Source organism: Macaca mulatta, chromosome 16, assembly GCF_049350105.2.
Source record: "Macaca mulatta isolate MMU2019108-1 chromosome 16, T2T-MMU8v2.0, whole genome shotgun sequence".
Taxonomy (NCBI): domain Eukaryota; kingdom Metazoa; phylum Chordata; class Mammalia; order Primates; family Cercopithecidae; genus Macaca; species Macaca mulatta.
In genome coordinates this window covers 70138956-70156963 of record NC_133421.1, presented here as the reverse complement: position 1 = coordinate 70156963, position 18008 = coordinate 70138956, and the positions used below count along the sequence as shown (strand labels likewise).

The 18008-nt window shown below is 49.9% G+C and overlaps 1 protein-coding gene and 2 long non-coding RNA genes across 3 annotated transcripts in view; 2 read left to right on the top strand and 1 right to left on the bottom strand.

Moving 5' to 3' along the window:
• GOSR2 (golgi SNAP receptor complex member 2) overlaps window positions 1-2908 on the top strand; it is a 22957-nt gene extending 20049 nt beyond the window's left edge. The window contains exon 7 of the mRNA XM_028835740.2: window positions 2663-2908. Within this exon, the coding sequence (XP_028691573.2) occupies window positions 2663-2814 (152 nt within the window). The 3' untranslated portion in view covers window positions 2815-2908. The remainder of the gene's footprint in view (window positions 1-2662) is intronic.
• Window positions 434-18008, bottom strand: LOC144335801 (uncharacterized). The gene is made up of 4 exons (XR_013406989.1): window positions 17750-18008; window positions 17355-17439; window positions 4374-4524; window positions 434-1182 (listed from the first exon to the last, which is right to left on the bottom strand). It is a non-coding gene; the product is annotated as an uncharacterized LOC144335801 (long non-coding RNA).
• Window positions 8441-12284, top strand: LOC144335808 (uncharacterized). Its single transcript, XR_013406996.1, has 2 exons — window positions 8441-8685; window positions 9183-12284. It is a non-coding gene; the product is annotated as an uncharacterized LOC144335808 (long non-coding RNA).

Genomic DNA, 18008 nt, shown 5'->3' with positions numbered 1-18008 from the left:
CTCCTGTTCAGCTGGAAAGACAAGATCTACTCGTGAAACAGCCGAGGTTGAGGATGATGGTTTAGGGCGGCCATTGCGGTGGGGGCAGTAACCAGGAAGAGCTTTCTGTGAGAGGGTGAGGTGATGGGTGTGCGAAGGAGAGGAGACATTGTGGGAGCAGTCGAGGGACAGGAGCAGCCTGGGGGAGGGAGGAAGATCTAACCAGCCCTGGCTACTGTGGGCGCTGAGGCCTGATATGCTGTCGTCTGCACAGCATCCTCCGCTCACCGTCCTCCATGCTGCAGCTCGGAAACTCTTGCTCAGAGGCCTGAGTTCATGCTGCTGAGATGCTACTGAGAGCTGGAGAAGCTGTCAGGCTGCTGTGGGTGTGGACAAACCCTACTGTCCTAGGAAGACCTGCCCATGATCTTTTGAGGTGCAACGTAGCGTGATGGGGTTGGTGGGATAGTGTTTGAGATGGGGATAGCGGACATGGCTTAGAATCTGACTTTGCTGTTTATTAGCAATCTATCCTTGGGCTTAATCACCCCAGCCTCAGTTTCCTGTCTGTATTCAGCTCGAAAAGAGTTGAATCTTTGCTGGGTGGTAACTCATCAGACAGGAACAGGTATGGGCTGTGCAGAAGGGAAGCAGTTCTCCTCCCTTCTTTCCAGCCCAAGCAACAGGATCCACATTCTTTCAGCCAAGACCACTTGGCCCTGCTCACCTCCTGGCAACTTCTGGCCTCCTCTAAGAGTTTCTTGTGCCCCAGGCCTGTGGACTGAGGCAAGAGCTCAGGGAGTGGGGACCTCTGTAGGAGGGGAGAATAATCACAGCTGCCCCCAAGGACCTCACCAGGTTGTTGTGAATGTCACAAGGTAAAACCCTGGAGATAAACCCCTGATTGCTGCCGGTTGCTGTCCAAATTATTGTTGCTATGTGCATAGAGTGAGCATAAATTCAGTGTCCATAGTGATTTATTCTAGGAAACCATTTCTTTTCTTCCCCCTGTGGCAAAGGGCAGCCTCTCTCACCTCAATCCAGGGGCCCTGGGAGACCCTTGGAAGGCGGGGTCTCCAGAGCTGAATTCCAGAACAGCAGCTGTGGCCACCTCCTTAGGCCACCTGGGAATCGATTCTCTGTCGTCACTCACTTGAAGGGAACCACATTTAAATTAAAAATGTAGGAGGCCTGGGATAGTCCCTTTGTGGAAAAAAAAAAAAAAAAAAAAGCTCAAGCTCAGTATTGCACCCCTCAAACAGAAAAAGGCAATTTAATAATTATGAGAGGCCGGGCATGGTGGCTCCCACCTTTAACCCCAGCACTTTGGGAGGCCAAAGTGAGTGGATCGTCTAGGCCAGGAGTTCGAGACCAGCCTGGCCAACATGGCGAAAGCCCGTCTCGACTACATATACAAAAACTAGCCAGGCGTGGTGGTGCGCGCCTGTAGTCCCAGCTGCTTGGGAGGCTGAGACACAAGAATTGCTTGAACCCAGGAGGCAGAGGTTGCAGTGAGTGGAGATCGTGCCACTGTACTCCAGCCTGGGTGACAAAATGAGACTTTGTTTCAATTTAAAAAAAAAAAAATTATGAGATGTCACCGGGCAGCAGTCAAGTGCCAAGCAAGTGGGGTAGTTGTCAGAGGGTGGAGAGCCCCCCCAGCAGTGAGAGGAGGCTGCCTGGAGGGTGCAGCTGACCACTGCCCCTGGGGAAGGTGGGACGGGGGCAGGTTCACAGGGGAGCAGTGTGAGCTTAGTTCTCAGCAGGCGGGGTTTGGAGTGGATTGTGGAAAGAGTAGGAATGTATTAGGGTGAAGCTGGAGGTGGGTGTGGAGGAAGGCCAGGGGACCCTGACATGAATGCAGATGCAGGAACCCTCAGCTGTCTCTGAAACCAGGAGGGCTGGGGAAGGACCTTGTGCATGTCCTAGATCCTGTGACCTCAAGAGTTACTGCTCGGGAAGCAGGACAGCCTCCTCTTTGGTGTATGCGTGCAGGAGAGAGGTCGTGGTGGGCTGTGGGTTATTAGTCTGTCTCCCAGGAGCACCTGGCAACCTGAACTCCCCCTGCTCCCTCCCCACCCTGCCCCAGATCTGGTGAAACCACCAACCAGCGGGGCAGGGCAGAGGCTGTCACTGCCACACGCCTTCAGAGCTCCCCACAACTTACGTTCATTCTGCTGAGATACAGATGAGAGCTGGAGAAGCTGTCAGGCTGGTATAGGTGTGGACAAGCTCCGCTGTCCTGGGAAGACCTGGACGTGATCTTTTGAGGTGCAGTGTAATGTGATGGGGGTGGTGGGATGGTGTTTGAGATGGGGATGGCAGACATGGCTTAGAATCCTGACTTTGCCATTTATTAGCAGCCTGACCTTGGGCCAATCAACCAAACCTCAGGGTCCTGTCTGTGTAGGGAGAATAATAGTAACTACCTCAAGTGGTAGCAAAAGTGCCTGTATTTGAGAGCTTGTCCATCACTAGAAGTAGTTTAGTTTAGTTTTGTTTTGTTTTGTTTTTGAGATGGAGTTTCACTCTGGTTGCCCAGGCTCGAGTGCAATGGCGCAATCTCGGCTCACTGTAACCTCCGCCTCCCAAGTTCAAGCACTTCTCCTGCCTCAGCCTCCTGTGTAGCTGGGATTACAGGCATGTGCCACCATGCCTGGCTAAGTTTTTGCATTTTTAGTAGAGACAGGGTTTCACCGTGTTGGCCAGGCTGGTCCCAAACTCCTCACCTCAGGTGATCCACCCGCCTCAGCCTCCCAAAGTGCTGGGATTACAGGCGTGAGCCACTGTGCCCGACCTAGAAGTGATTTTTGTCAGGAGACAGAAGACCTTTAGTGACTGGAGTCAAGCAGGTGGAGTGTAAAGATCAGCTCTGCCCCTTAGCTGTGGGACCCCGAGCAAGCCACCTCACCTCTCCACACCTCTGTTCTGTCACCTTTTACAGGTCAATAATGCCCATCTCACAGGGCAGCTGTGACCAGTGCATACTGCACAGACCAGGACATAGAAAGATGGTAACTGAGGTTTTGTCGTGGTTGTTCATTAGCATTGCTTAGGACCCAGGTCTGATCCCTTCATTCAGCTGGTGTGATTGTGAGTCAAGGATCTGATATCCCCAAAGAAAGGACTGCAAGTATTTGCCAGTTAGAGTTTATTTGTTACAAGATACGATATCGCACATGTATTCCTGTGTTTGGCATCAGAAGACCTGAACTCAAATCTCCAGTTCATTACCTATTAGGACTTGCTCACTCCCTGTTTCTCTCCCAGCCTCAGTGTCCTCGTAGGGGAAATGGGAATGCTAATAATGGCCTACTTCACAGAACTGTGGTGAAGACAAAACCAATCAAGCACGTGGATCAGTGAGGATGCGCAGGGCTGCAAGCGCCAGAAATCCCAGAGTCTTGCTGCTACGATTGGATACTGATCTAAGGAGCTTAATTAGTAAGAACTTGTGGATGCGGGGCAGCCTGCAGAGCTGGTTGATTTAGGGCTCAGTGACATCATCAAGGCTGGGCTTGGGACTGCCTAGGTTCCCTGAGAGGAGTGGAACCATGGTGGGAAGATGTAGCAAAGATGAGGATGATGATTGACAGGTCAGTCTGGAATTGTTGCCTGCTAAAGTTCATTCATCCGTTCTTTCGGTAGCTACAAACTGGGCACCCACCAGGTACCAGTCACAGGGCTGGGCTTTGGAGAACAGACATGACCCACCTGCATTGTGATCCACTGCTGTTTGATAAATCACCACAAAACATGGGGGCTGACGGCAGTAGTTCTCAGTTGCTATGCCTCACAGCTTCTCAGCATAAGAACTGGGGACCAGGCATGACTGGGATAGCTGTCGCTGCTCAGTGATGTCTGGGGCCTCAGATGGAAGATTCGAAGGCTGGGAGGAGAATCATCTGAAAGTTCACTGATGTGGCTGGCACACATTGTCGCTGAGCCCTGGGCTGGGACTATCCTCTGGAACACCTGCACACGGCTTCTCCATGGGGCCAGGGCTTCCTCAGGTCATGGTGGCTGAGTTCCAAGGGTGAGTATCCCAAGGGAGAGAGCAGGTGGAATCTGTGCGCTTTCTATGATCAAGCCTCGGAAATCACAGGGCCTCTGTTTTGCCATACTACTTTGACTGTTGTGATCACAAGCCACATGGTCACAAGTCCCCAGCTGCCTCTCAGTGGGAAGAATGTCGGTCACATTCTAAGAAGAGCAGGTGGGATGGAATCGACACAGGGGATGGCCATCTTTGGAAAGTACAGTCTGCCACACTCCCCTTGAATGATGCTCATGTCTAGCTGGGAAGGCATACATGAGCATTCAGCAATACAGTGCACAAACCGTCACATAGGTACAGGGTGCTTAGGGCCATGGCAGAAGTAGTATCTACTTACCCTGGTACCCTGGAGGAGGCTTTTGATCTGAATCTCAGATGAGTCAGACTGGAGCCGGTGGAGCCTGGGAGGAAGGTCTCAGCAGAGGAAGTCATCTGGCAAAGGGGTGTGCTCTGGGAAGGGCAGGAGGATTCTGTGGCTGGAGCTCAGGCTTCAGGTTCAGTGTGGAGGAGGGAAGAAAGGGTGCAGAGGTAAGCTGGGGCCAGACGCGGGGTGCCTAAGAGCAGACTCATTACTCCCTGCCCTCCTCCAGTCCCTGGCCCTCTGCACACAGTAGGCACTTCATATTGATTGAAATTGGAGTGAGCAGTGTGTGTGGAAGAGGAAACCAAATCCCAAACAGAGACCGTGGAACCTCCTGGAGGCAGCATGGGATAGACAGGGAGAACCTACTTTCTTATCATAGGAACTTGAGATTCTCTTTCTCAGTTGTTGCCTTTCTAGTATTTTTCAGTGTCTCTGCAAGAGTTCACTGGGGCTAAGAGCAGCCCCTGAGTCACTTCTTGTTCCTATCACTCACCCCCAGCTGGATTCTTGGGTCTTCTTCCCTCCATACTGGTCCCCAGAGAGTGTGGACTCTCTGCCTCTTGTAGGTAAGAAGGAGGCAGCTGGCTGAGGAGGTGGCAGGGGCACGTGAAAGGGCCAGGAGGGTGAGGATGGAGAGGAGGGGAGGGAAAAGAAGGAGATGGAGGGGGAGAAGATGAAATTGCTAAGTGCCGGAGCCAAAAGCCCATACTGCAAATTGCTTTTTCCTTCACACTTGTCCCAGGGAAAGGCTCAATTAAAATAGCACCTATTGGAAGTGGAAGGGCAATTGAACCAGGCAGCTTATTAGGCCCATCTCCAAGAGCATTCAGGGGCAGCCATGAGCTTCGGGAACTTCCACCATGTTAACTCAGCGGGGAAGATGACCCCGAGCAGCAAGGGCCGACGGGATGGGGCTGCCCCCCCCCCCCGTCTTGCCTGCCCGGGGCCCTGCTCAGTGGCCTGAGAGGGCGGGACTGGTCTGTGTGGGGCACTCTTCTGTGGTGGGGTAGTTCAGTGGGCTGAGACGTGGGGCTGATGAGATCAAAACCGCCCAGTTCCAAGTCCCAGAACAGAGAAAAAGCGGGACCAGAGGTGGTTTTGGGGACCAAGCCAGACTTTCTAGGGGAGAATGACTTGCCAAAGGTGACCCAGTCAGTTGGTGATGAGAGATCTGGAGTCAGAGGGGGAAGTCACCGACTCCCAATCCAGTGCTGCTGCCCAGGGACAGTCTCACCATGCCACACTGTCCTAAACTAGCCTGTGGCCCTCGCCCCAAATACATGCCCATGGCCTGTCACTGTACCAGGTTCATGCCAGGCACAGCTATTTCAGGGTGGCAGGAGCCATACCAAAGGCTTTTCTGGCTTGAGGGCATCTCTCCACACCCCTCAGTTATTGACCCAAACTGGCACACACACTGCCAGACTATGCTGTCCCTAGGAGGAGGCAGACAGAGGAGGACACAGCCCACAGGCTTGGCTGGAACGGCAGGTTCCAGAGCTACCCGCTGGCCGCCCACAGTGAAGTCTGGTAGGGGTGGCACTCTCCCCACGGGTTACCCATTGGACCAGAGCTCATTCACCCAGAGCCCGTTTCCATGACAACAGCAAGCTCCTTACCCATCAATTTCATCCTTAAAGATTCCCACCCCAGCTGTCTGAGCCTGGGCTCATCGCCCAGCTGCCGCGCCAGCCCACGTCTCCAGATCACAGGTTTAGCAGTGACTTGTCAAACTGCCAGAGAGAGCCTCCTGGGAGGTGCCTGGTAACTGGCATAGCCCTTGAAAACCACCATATAATCACCTGCTAATTGGATTAGGGACTTGTTCCCAGGGACTTTCTTTTGCCCCCATGTTGAGGCCACCCTACTCCATTCTTCTAGAACTTAGCATTGGAGAGCTTCCCCATTACCCTCTGTGCAACCTCCCAGGCCAGGGTAATGCTGACTTCCCCGAAGTCAGATACTGACACAAGGGGAAAAGGAAACCTCCAGTTTTCTGGGGCCCAGGTACACTCAGAGAGGAAAATCTCCCCAGGGTGGGAGAACACACAGGGCCCCCTCTTCCCCACCTCTGCCCGCCAGCCCTGCTCTCAGCCTTGCAAGAAAAGCTGGCTTTTCCCTTGGGGGCTTTTGCCTCCCTGCTTCTCCCCACTAGACATCACCTCCCTCGCAGCCCAGCTCCATGTTCACCCCCACCAGGAAGTCTTCCTTTCTAAACCGTTTTTCTCTGCATCCTCTCAGAGTGGCTATATTTGGTTCCTGCAATATAACTTCGTATATATTGCATCAGGGAGAGGGGGAGATTCCTGAAGCTGGTTTCTAAAAAATTTTTTCTGAAGCTATTTTTTTGGTGCATTTTCTTTCTATTCCAGAAAATTCTTATAGTGGGTGGATGTCATTTATCTACTCAGCATCTCGTCTTTGGACTACAAATCCTTATCCCCTTCTGCTGGTACCATTGTCTCTCCTTCCTGTGGAAAACCTGTGCCACGGGACTCAGTGGGGGCTGCCTCCTCCAGCAGGGTCAGCTCCTGAAGCAGGCCTGGTCCATGCAGGACTGGGTCAGCAGCCCACAGCGGTCAGTTCAGGGTGACCACATGACTGTGCGGAGAGCCCATCAGAATCTTCCCTGGAATTCCCATAGACACTGCTGGTTTCCTGACCAACATCCATTCCTCCCCTGTTCTCACTAGCTACACGCCACTTTTGTTGATCTAGCAAGAAGTCCAGTTGAAGATATTTGTGCCTCTAGACTTTCTTGCAGGTAGGGGTCATGTCACCCAGTTCTGGTCAATAATATATGGGCAGAAGTTGCTAGGAGAGACTTCTGGGAAAGGGTTTCAAAAGGAACATGGCTCCTTTAGTCCAATCTTAACTGATGGCTGAGATGGAGACATCTTAACCTTTTATTCCAGCCATGTGAGAGAGGCCACCTGAGAATAAAGTGATCCAAGAAGAAAGCAAAACACACACACACACATTGAGAGAGAGAGAGAGAGAGAGAGGGCAATATCAATTAAGCCCCTAGATTCAGCCATGCCTGAAGCCTCAGAACTTCCCAATTTGGAGAGCCAATCAATAAATCCTTTTCCTACTTAAGCTGGTTTGCACTGCGTCTCCATCTCTTTCAGTGAAAGACCCCTCAGTGCAAACCTCCACAAGACCAAACCCATGTCTTTCCCTGCCTCTGTTCTCCCCTCCCAAGCTACCCCACATAAGATGCTAGATGCAAAGCTCGCATCTTATGTTCATTCAGATGACTCTGAGCCCCCCCAATTCTTATCTCAACGAGTCAAATAAAGGCTTGAAAAGACTTGACATCTGAACTAGACTCATTAAGGAAAAACTCATTAATTCCCTGTGGAGATCTGAGGCCCAGCACACCTCATCTGAGGCCAAGATCTGAAGCAGTGCATGGCTTGGAATCCCGTCTCCTCTTCACCAAGCCATTCCTTCTGCACTCACCTCCTCCAGGAAGCCTTCCAAACCAGATCTTAACTCCAACATCCTAACTACCTTGTGAACACTCACTTTTGTTAACAGTTTGATTCAGCAGTACTTGGATTCCACGAGTATTTGAGCATAGTTGTGTGTGTCTCATCTCTGTCACCCCACCCCACCCCACACTACCAGCTGACTCTCCCGAACTCTCTAGAGCAAGAGCTGTGTCTCCATTAGACTAGCAACTTCCTGAGGGCGAGGACTCTAATCTCTTACCCCATTGGGATCCAGATGCTCTCCCCTCACATCAGACTGGGAACGGAAAATCTTTCTGTGCCCCATGGAGCTTCCTTGGCAAGACAGGAGGATACGGAGTCTGAACCCCATAGAGGTGGAGAGTGGGAGGAAGAAGGTAGCCGGGAACAGTTAGCAGGAGGGTCCATCTTAACCTTCAGGGAAAAACTGATTCACAGCACATAAGGCTAGTTCTGGATCAGAATCTGTTATTCAACAGCACTTGTAAGGGTTTAACTCAGATCCTGTCCCCTCTCGTGTAGAAATCCCTCCCTGCCTAAGGCCAGGATTCTGCCTTGCCAGCATTTTTTTTTTTTTTTTAGACGGAGTTTCACTCTTGTTGCCCAGGCTGGAGTGCAATGCTGCCATCTTAGCTCACTGCAACCTCCGCCTCCTGGGTTCAAGCGATTCTCCTGCCTCAGGCTCCTGAGTAGCTGGGATTACAGGTGTATACTACCATGCCTGGCTAATTTTTGTGTGTGTGTATTTTTTTAGTAGAGACAGAGTTTCTGTGTCACCTCAGGTGATCCACCTGCCTCAGCTTCCCAAAGTGCTGGGATTACAGGCGTAAGCTACTGCACCAAGCCCGTGCCAGTGTTTTTTGTTTCTCTTGTCCCTTGACTGTTGTGTAATGATGAATCCCTTTCTTGGGAAGCTTGTCAAATGCAAGTAGACGCTGAGGGGGTGGCCATGTGTCTACTGTCTCATAGCTCCTGTTGGATGGGAGTAGCCGGTGTGGCTGCCAGTGCTGGCGGGAGAGGATACCACCATCTGCTCTCTTCAGCATGCTGCCCTGCCTTTGAGTCCCCTCACTCCCGCCCCAAGACTAAATCCTTGAAAGAGCAGCTCCACAGTGAGCATGTGGCAAGGAAGGATGCTAATGGAGGGAAGAAAGTGATGAATCCCCAAAAGAGTCAGGGAAAGCCACGCAGGAAGGAAAAAATAGATGCATAAAGGTGGCGGGGACGAGCTGGGCGAGGCTGCCTGCTGACAGCTGAATCAAAACTCCAGAGAGCTGGGCACGGTGGCTCACACTTGTAGTCCCAGCACTTTGGGAGGCCCAGGCGGGGGGATCGCGTGAACCCAGGAGTTCAAGACCATCCTGGGTGACATGGTGAAGTCCCATCTCTACAAAAGATACAAAAATTAGTCGGGCACAGTGGCATGTGCCTGTAATCTCAGCTACTTTGGAAGCTGAGGTGGGAGGACTGCTGAGCCCAGGAGGTGGAGGTTGCAGTGAGCTGAGTTTACATCACTGCACACCAGCCTGGGCAACAGAGTGAGACCCTACCTCAAAAAGAAAACAAAAAAAGAAACCCAGGCTGGGCACGGTGGCTCACGCCTATAATCCCAGCACTTTGGGAAGCTGAGACAGGTGGATCACTTGAAGTCAGGAGTTTGAGACCAGCCTGGCCAACATGGTGAAACCCCATCTTTACTAAAAATACAAAAACTAGCCAGGTGTGGTGGTGGGTGCCTGTAGTCCCAGCTACACAGTAGGCTGAGGCAGGAGAATGGCTTGAACCTGGGAGGCAGAGGTTGCAGTGAGCTGAGATTAGCCTGGGCAACAGAGCGAGACTCCATCTCAAACAAACAAACAAAACCCAGATAGCAGAAAGCCCAGGTGAGGAGAAGGGGAGAGGCAGAGAGGACATGAAGATTTGTTTGGTAGAGAGAAGGGAATTGATGGAAGCCCTTGGATGCAGTTTGAGCCTGTATTTTGTAGAAGAAGTGATGGGGAAATGGGCCAGATCTCGGACAGGAGAGAGACATGATGCAATCAGTGCTAATGATCCAGACATCTCCATGGAGGAGGATGAGCACCCAAGGGAAATGGAGGCAAGGTGCTCTCCCAGGATGCTGCAGCAGGGATCAGCGTGCCTAGCACAGCGATGGAAGTGGAAGGGAGTCGGAGATCTGACTGAGCGACTCCTAACTTTTGAGAGTTGGTGGCTCATTCCCACCAAGGAGCTCATGGCTGCTGCTTTGGGTCTTTGCTGCCAAATGTCACTGGCCTGGGGTCACCTCACCCATCACCCATGGAGAGTGGCTCTCCTCTCCCTGTTTGTGCAGGGCTTTCTTTCCATTGGCAGCGACTGGCCAGGGGGCCTCAGAGTAGCTGGGAATGGGGAGCAGACTGCCAAGAAGGTTTGGTCAGGCGAACCAACTTGGAGGGCAGGGGAAAGAAGTGGAGCCGTCAACCTTCGCATTTTACAGGCATCCAAATCACACACCAAATAAGGAGAAAGATGGGACACATTTGCACAATAATTCAAGACAGGATCTCCATGGCAACAATTACCCAAAAACTCACTCCTGACAGTTGCAACAGCAGGAGCTAGCAAAGAAGACTGGGGGTGGGAAACGTGTGTGGGGGCTCAGAGAATGGTTTCCTTTTATTCTCAAACTGAAGGAAGTGCTGACGGCAGGAAACAAGGTGTCTCACAGCCTGACTAAGCCAAGAGCCATTGGAAGCAGGATCTGGAAGAAGACTGAGAGATGCCTTGTGTGAGCTCTTTTTGAGCTGCGTAGAGGTCTGGGTGTGGGACACCACAGTGAGATGTGCCAGTGGGATGTGCCAGCTCAGGGGAGCTGACACATGACATAGGTTAGGAGAACGGAGCTCTAGTCTCCTCTGCTCCCCTCCCAGACTTGCTGTGTGGCCCCTCAGTTTCCTCTACAGTGAAATGTACAACCTACCTCCAAGAACTATTACAAGGCTGAGTGAATGCATGAGATGAGAAATGCTTTTACCAAAGTCACTGCCAATGCAAAGATAAGAGGTTTCAGGGCAGCCATGAAGAGTGGCCTGAGAAAAGTAGCTGCATGCAAGGCTGTTCTTACCAGGCAGAGGAGTCTCCTGGGTCAGGTGAGAGTCAGTACAAAGACTGTGGTGGGAACCTAGAGTGTGGCAGCAATACTGATGAGATGTTGGGAAGGTGGGAGGTGGGGTTTAGTGGCAGAAGCGTCACCTGTGTCCTACCACCAGACAGATGAACAGACTGACTGTCAGCTCAGAGCAGGTAGTAGAGTGTGTAACTTCCAATTTACAAAGATTTTTAAAGACGTTTGGCTCAAAAAGGAAAAGCATTCTGCTTTCTTTTTGGAGTAACATAAATCCAACCCCCTTCCCACCCACATCCTTTTAAGTGTATTTCTTTTTGTCTGGTAGTCCTCAAAAGCCATTGGCTATTTTTCAGATCCTAGAGCTCAGATTGCCTTAAACCTCTTGAGAAAGGAGAGCTTTTCCATCTTTCTTTTGGGAACTAAGACTATCTCTAGAGCAAAGAAAAAGGTTCTTTTTGGTTTCATTTGCATTTGGAAGCCCAGGTTTTTGGGGAAAAAACCACTCTCAAGAGCTTATTACTATTATAAATGTTTAGCCATGTGATTTTTCCTCAGGAGGGCAACCAAAACTTTTCATACCAACTCCCATGGATAGCAGTCCCCTTAAGCTGAATTACGGTGGGAAAGGATTAAGGTAGGACATTTCTTGAGCACCTTTTTCCTATTCTGGGATCTCTCTTTTGCCATCCCACTCTCCACTACAAAACTTTTCCCTTCCCTCTCGTATCACTAACCATGGAAAATCCTCCCATCCTTAGAGGTCCTCAGAAGCCATTCTTCCCACTGCTGGAGCTGACTTTCTTCCCTTTCCTTCTGGTCTGAGCAGGAAAACTGATTCAGGAGAGAGCCCATCTAAAGGAATTCAGGCTGGGCCCTGAGACAGGACATCACGGGGCAGACTTTGGAGTGGCCACAATAGTCCAGGTCTCGTCCTCAGCAGTAGAGTCCAGAAACTCGGTTGGGCCAGGACATCCATAAGTTGTCAGCCTCTCAGGACTGATTCAGGCTAACCAAATTCATTGATGGGCAACCAGAATGGCATTTCCTGAATAATATATCTACCAAAAGACTGGTATCCAAAATATATAAAGACCTCCCAAAGCTCAACAATAAGAAAACAAACAGCCCACCTTTAAAAAAGCAAAAGACACTTTACTAAAGAAGATATATACAGATGGCACTTAAGAACATGAAAAGATGCTCAACATCATCATTCAATAGGAAAAGACAAATTAGACACACAATGAGGTGCAACTACACATTTGCTAGAAAGGCACACATACATACAAACAAAACACAAAATCTGACAATATCAAGTGCTGATGAGGACATAGAGCACCTAGAATGCTCACACATTGCTGGTGGAAATGCAAAATGAAAAACAATTTGGCAGTGTCTTATAGAGTTAAGCATGTGCTTTCTATATGACCCAGCAATCTCACTTCTAGGTATTTACCCAAGTGAAATGAAAACTTTTGTTCACACACACATAAAAAAACTCTGCAAATACTTGTTGATTAAATAAAAACTGTGCAAATCCAAAAACATGATATTTCTAAAATGGAGATAAGGGAGTGGGGCATAGTTGGAATTCCAAAAATAAAATATAGGCCAGGTGTGGTGGTTCACACCTCTAATCCCAGCATTTTGGGAGGCCAAGGCGGGCAGATCATGAAGTCAGGAGTTCAAGACCAGCTTAGCCAACATGGTGAAACCCCGTCTCTACTAAAAATACACAAAAAATTATCCGGGCATGATGACATGAGCCTGTAATCCCAGCTATGTGGGAGGCTGAGCCTGTAGAATCATTTGAATCCGGGAGGCGGAGGTTGCAGTGAGCCGAGATCACGCCACTGCACTCCAACCTGGGTGACAGAGCAAGACTCCATCTCAAAAAAAAAAAAAGAAAAAAAGAAAAAGTATTGATCAGTGTAGTAGTTGGTTTTCAAAGATACCCCCAATGAACCATGCCTCCCAGTATTCGTGCCCTTGTGTAGTCTCCTCACACATCAAATCTGGACTGTCCCTGTGATTCATTTTAATAAACAGGATGTGGAAGAGGAGAAAGTATGCTGATTCTGGGCCAATTATTGAGGTCTGGAAACTGATTTTGCACTTTTGGGAAGAAACCTGCCATACATCAAGTATGGCTGTGCTGCTGTCTAGACTGTGTGGAGAAGCCACATGGAGGAAATGCCATGAGATAAGGAGAGGAAAGAGGTCCAACCATCTCAGCAGAGCCCAGCATTCCAGCTGTCCCTGCCAAGGTGCCAGCCAAGTCCTTGAAGACTGCAGTTCCTGCCAGTATCACGTGCAGCAGGACTGTGCAGTTGAGCCCAGTCAACCTGCAGGATCATGAGAGATAATGAAGTGGCTTCCATAAAACCAGAAATTTCTGGGAGTAGTTATGCAGTTATAGATAACTGAAAGAATCTCTTTCAATGTGTGCTAGACCCTCTGCTTACTCATCATTTTCATCAATGATGTTATTAGCATCTCGAGGGCAGAGCCTGAGTTGCTTTCACCTCTGCAACCTCCTTAGCACCCAGCACTAGGAGAGTGACATAGGACACACCTAAAAAATACCAGCACTGACATGCAAACTTAGGTCTTGCACGTCAAGTTTATTAGGTGTGTAAAACTTCTTGTAGTGTTCACTCTAACTTAGCCAGGTGGGAAAGTGTCAAATAAAAAGGACTCCAGTAGCATCCCTTGAATCTGCACTCAAGGGATGCTACTCGGAAATCCCACTGAAGTCCTTTTTATTAAATGTGTGTGCATGCGTGCAACACACATGTGTACATGTATACCTTTCCCCCAAAACTGGAATGTCAGATGAGGGCCATTTCTGCTGTACCCACTGCCTCTGCCACTCATTAGTTGATTGTGAGCTGGAGCCCATTACCTAACCACACAACCAGATGACAACCTTATATGAGAGCTGGCTTGCTCAGTCTGCCACTGCTTTTTTCTTTGTGTGTGTGTGTGTGTTTGTGTACAGATGGGGTCCCATTGTGTTGCCCAGGCTTCAAGTGATCCTCCCGCCTGGGTTCAAGTGATCCTCCCGCCTTAGCCTCCCAAATTACTGGGAATGCAGGTATGAGTCACCACACCCAGCCTCTGTTGCTTCGTTGTTGAAAATTGTTGAGATCTAGCGTTCCCCATGGGTTAAACTCTCCTTATCCATGGACTGGAGGGCACCTATCATGGGATCTCAAGTCTAAGTAATAAAGCTATGACTGCAAGGGTGAGTAAGCGCTGCCTCAGAACATCCCCCAGTGCTGCCATCTCAGAGGCTGGGACACATGCCCCGTCTGTGGAGCTAGGGTTTGCTGTCCTGGACACCCTATGTATCTGCTGTGATCTTTACTGACAAGAAAGAATCTTGCTTTCTTGACACGAATCTGCACTCAAGACGTGCTACTCAGAAATCCCACTTAAGTCCTTTTTATTAAATGTGTGTGCATGCGTGCAACATATGTGTACACGTTTACCTTTTCCGCAAAACTGGAATGCTGGATGAGGGCCATTTCTGCTGTACCCACCACCTCGCACACTCAGTTCTTTCCCTCTGAAGCCACCCCCAATACTCAAGGCTTCTTTCCATCTACTACTGAGTTGGGGTCTGGGGAGGGTGACCTCCAGCAGCCACAGCTGTGCACCCCTCTGTGTGAACTTGGCTTAGACAAGCAAGTGGGAAAGTAAGAGGATGTGGTGACGTAAGCCCTCCCTACTTCCCCGGTTCTAGGGGACATCTTGCTAGTAAAGGCACAGCTGACCCCAGAAGTACTGTCCCCGACTCAGAGGACAGGATGTGGAGGGTTTGACCTAGACCCTGAGACACATGGAACCAGCTACCTGGGGAGCAAAGCAAGTGCCAGGGGTTCTGGGGCTGCAGGCCAGGGCCAGACTCTAGGTCTGCCACCCCTTGCTCCCCCAGTGCCTGGCACAGTGCCTAGCCCACAGGAGATTCACAATAGACACCTGTGGAATGAATGAGCTTGGACAAGATCAGTAAACAGAACGTTAATTTCCTCTCCTCTAAAACAGGAAATTAGAGGAGCATCTGCTCTTCTTACCAATGTGTTGTGGGGAGCAAAGGAGGTCAGCTCAAGTGAAACTGATTTGAATCCCAGCTCTGCCCCTTTCTAGTTGCACTACCTCAGGCAGCTGCAACCTCTTGGAGCCTCAGTTTCCTCATCTGTACAATGGGACCAGTTGCAAAACCTTCATGGGGGTGGAAGCTCAGTGTTTGGCATATTAGGCATTCGCTACTATTTTCATCATGCTTATGAAAGTACTTTGAAAATTGCAAATGCTTTTCAAATATGAATTGCTATTTTCTTTTTTTTTTTTTTGTCCAGGGAATCCATTTCAGAGAACCAAATGTACTTTAGGGAAAGAGTTCATATGATAAACAAAACTAACAATAATCCTCATTGCCCTTATTGAGCGTCTATTAAATGCCAGGCATTAGGCTGGCTTCTTAAAACACATCACGTCGTGAAAGCTATGGGTCCCCTATTGCTCCTATTTTGTAGGTGAGGAAAATGAGGCACAGAGAGGTTGAGCTACTTCCCCAAAGTTACAGAGCTAGGAAGCAGGGCAGCCAGGATTTTGAAGACCAGGATCCCAGGCCTTCTCTCTTGTGAACCCAAGGCCCTGTGAGATTTACCGGTGCATCCTGGGAAAAGCTCTCAATGGACAGCAGTTGTGGGTGAGTGGGGCTTTCTAGAACCAGGCCCCTTCTTTATCCTCCACTCGGATGGCTCAGGATTCTGCTCTGTCTGGCTCTGCCCCAGAGCACTGTTCCTCATTCACTCTTACCTTATGTAAGAGTTCCCGCCCGCCACCCCAAGGATTATATAAGGCAGCCCAGTAAACACCCTGCAGGCCTTAGGACTCCTGGGGAGAACTAAGATGGTCTACAAATGTGACCTCTCACCCTCACCCCTTCTCAGGACGCCACTCTTGCTGGCTGTTTTCCTCCTGAGGCACGAGCCTGCCTGTGCCTGTGCGTGTAACTGCATGTGTGAGCATACACTCATGCCATGTGCCCACGTGTGCAGACTGGTACACCACAGGGGACCCAAACACACGTTAGTACACACGCATCTTCACTTTTTTTTTAACAGTGGGAAAATCCTGCAAAGTGTCCCCACTAAGGCTTTCCTTTTCAGCAAATTCAGAACAGTTAACCTTGCTTTGTCAAGGAACAAAGAAAGAAAGGAAGGAAGGAAGGAAGGAAGGAGGGAAGAAAGAAAGAAAAGAAAGAAAGAAAAGAAAAAGAAAGAAAGAAAGAGAAAGAAAGAAAGAAAGAGAAAAAGAAAGAGAAAGAGAAAGAAAGGGAAAGAAGGAAGGAAGGAGAGAGAGAAAGAGAAAGAAAGAGAAAGAGGAAAGGTAAAGAAAGAAAAAAAGAAAAGAAGGAAGGAAGAGGGAGGGAGGGAGGAAGGGGAAAAGAAAAGAAAGAAAAAATGATAAAAGTTTTTTTTTTTTTTTTTTTGAGATGGAGTCTCGCTCTGTCACCCAGGCTGGAGCGCAGTGGCATGATCTCGGCTCACTGCAAGCTCCGCCTCCCGGGTTCACACCATTCTCCTGCCTCCGCCTCCTGAGTAGCTGGGATTACAGGCACCCGCCACCACGCACGGCTAAGTTTTTGTATTTTTAGTAGAGACAGGGTTTCACCGTGTTAGCCAGGATAGTCTCGATCTCCTGACCTCGTGATCCACCTGCCTTGGCCTCCCAAAGTGTTGGGATTACAGGCGTGAGCCACTACGCCTAGCGATAAAAGTTTTTAAAAAAGAAATTTGGCCAGGCGCAGTGGCTCACACCTGTAATATCAGCACTTTGGGAGACAGAGACGGGTGGATCACCTGAGGTCAGGAGTTTGACACCAGCCTGGCCAACATGGTGAAACCCAGTCTCTACTAAAAATAATTAAAAATAAATTAGCCAGGCATGGTGGTGCAAGCCCGTAATCCCAGCTGCTCAGAAGGCTGAGGCAGGAGAATCGCTTGAATCTGGGAGGCAGGGGTTTCAGTGAGCCGAGATTGTGCCACTGCACTCCAGCCTGGGCAACAGAGCAAGACTCTGTCTCAAAAAAAAAAAAAAAAATTAACTCTTGACTCACTGTCTTCTCACCCCAGTCACATTTAGTAGCAGACCCATTTTATTAGAGGAGAATTCTCGTAATGTTTGCTCTAACTTGGCCCGGTGGAAAAGTGTCTAAGCCTGTGTTCTTTCTGAAACCATTTTCTGGTCATTCAGGGTTTTACGTGAATGCCTGTAGCTGTCTGAGCTGCATTCCTCAAGCCACTGGGGGCAGCCCAGGCTCCAGATAACTGTACCACCTTACACGACGAAGCCACTTACCTAGGTTGCCTGAGTCAGTGAAGGCTGCTGTCCCCAGATCAGGCTGGACTTCCTGCAAGTCACACCAAACCATCAATAGAACATTCTCAGCCGGGCGCGGTGGCTCAAGCCTGTAATCCCAGCACTTTGGGAGGCCGAGACGGGCGGATCACGAGGTCAGGAGATCGAGACCATCCTGGCTAACACAATGAAACCCCGTCTCTACTAAAAATACAAAAAAATTAGCCGGGCGAGGTGGCGGGTGCCTGTAGTCCCAGCTACTCGGGAGGCTGAGGCAGGAGAATGGCGTAAACCCGGGAGGCGGAGCTTGCAGTGAGCCGAGATAGCGCCACTGCACTCCAGCCTGGGCGACAGAGCGAGACTCCGTCTCAAAAAAAAAAAAAAAAAAAAAGAACATTCTCCGCATTCAGGGTTTTGCCCCCAGAGACACTTTACAAGGAATCTCAGCTCCTGGCCTTACTGGCCTAGCCTGGCCTGAATTCTCCCAGGTCTGAGATTTGGTCCCAGGGTCCGGGGACGGGGCACATCCTGATCATGATGATTCTGACTGCACAGGAGCATTTGGGAGCCAGGATGACTCTGGATCCTTCATAGCCAGGGACCATCTGTGCCTTGGAGATACTCCCCCACCCCACCTGTGCTAAGCCTCTCCCT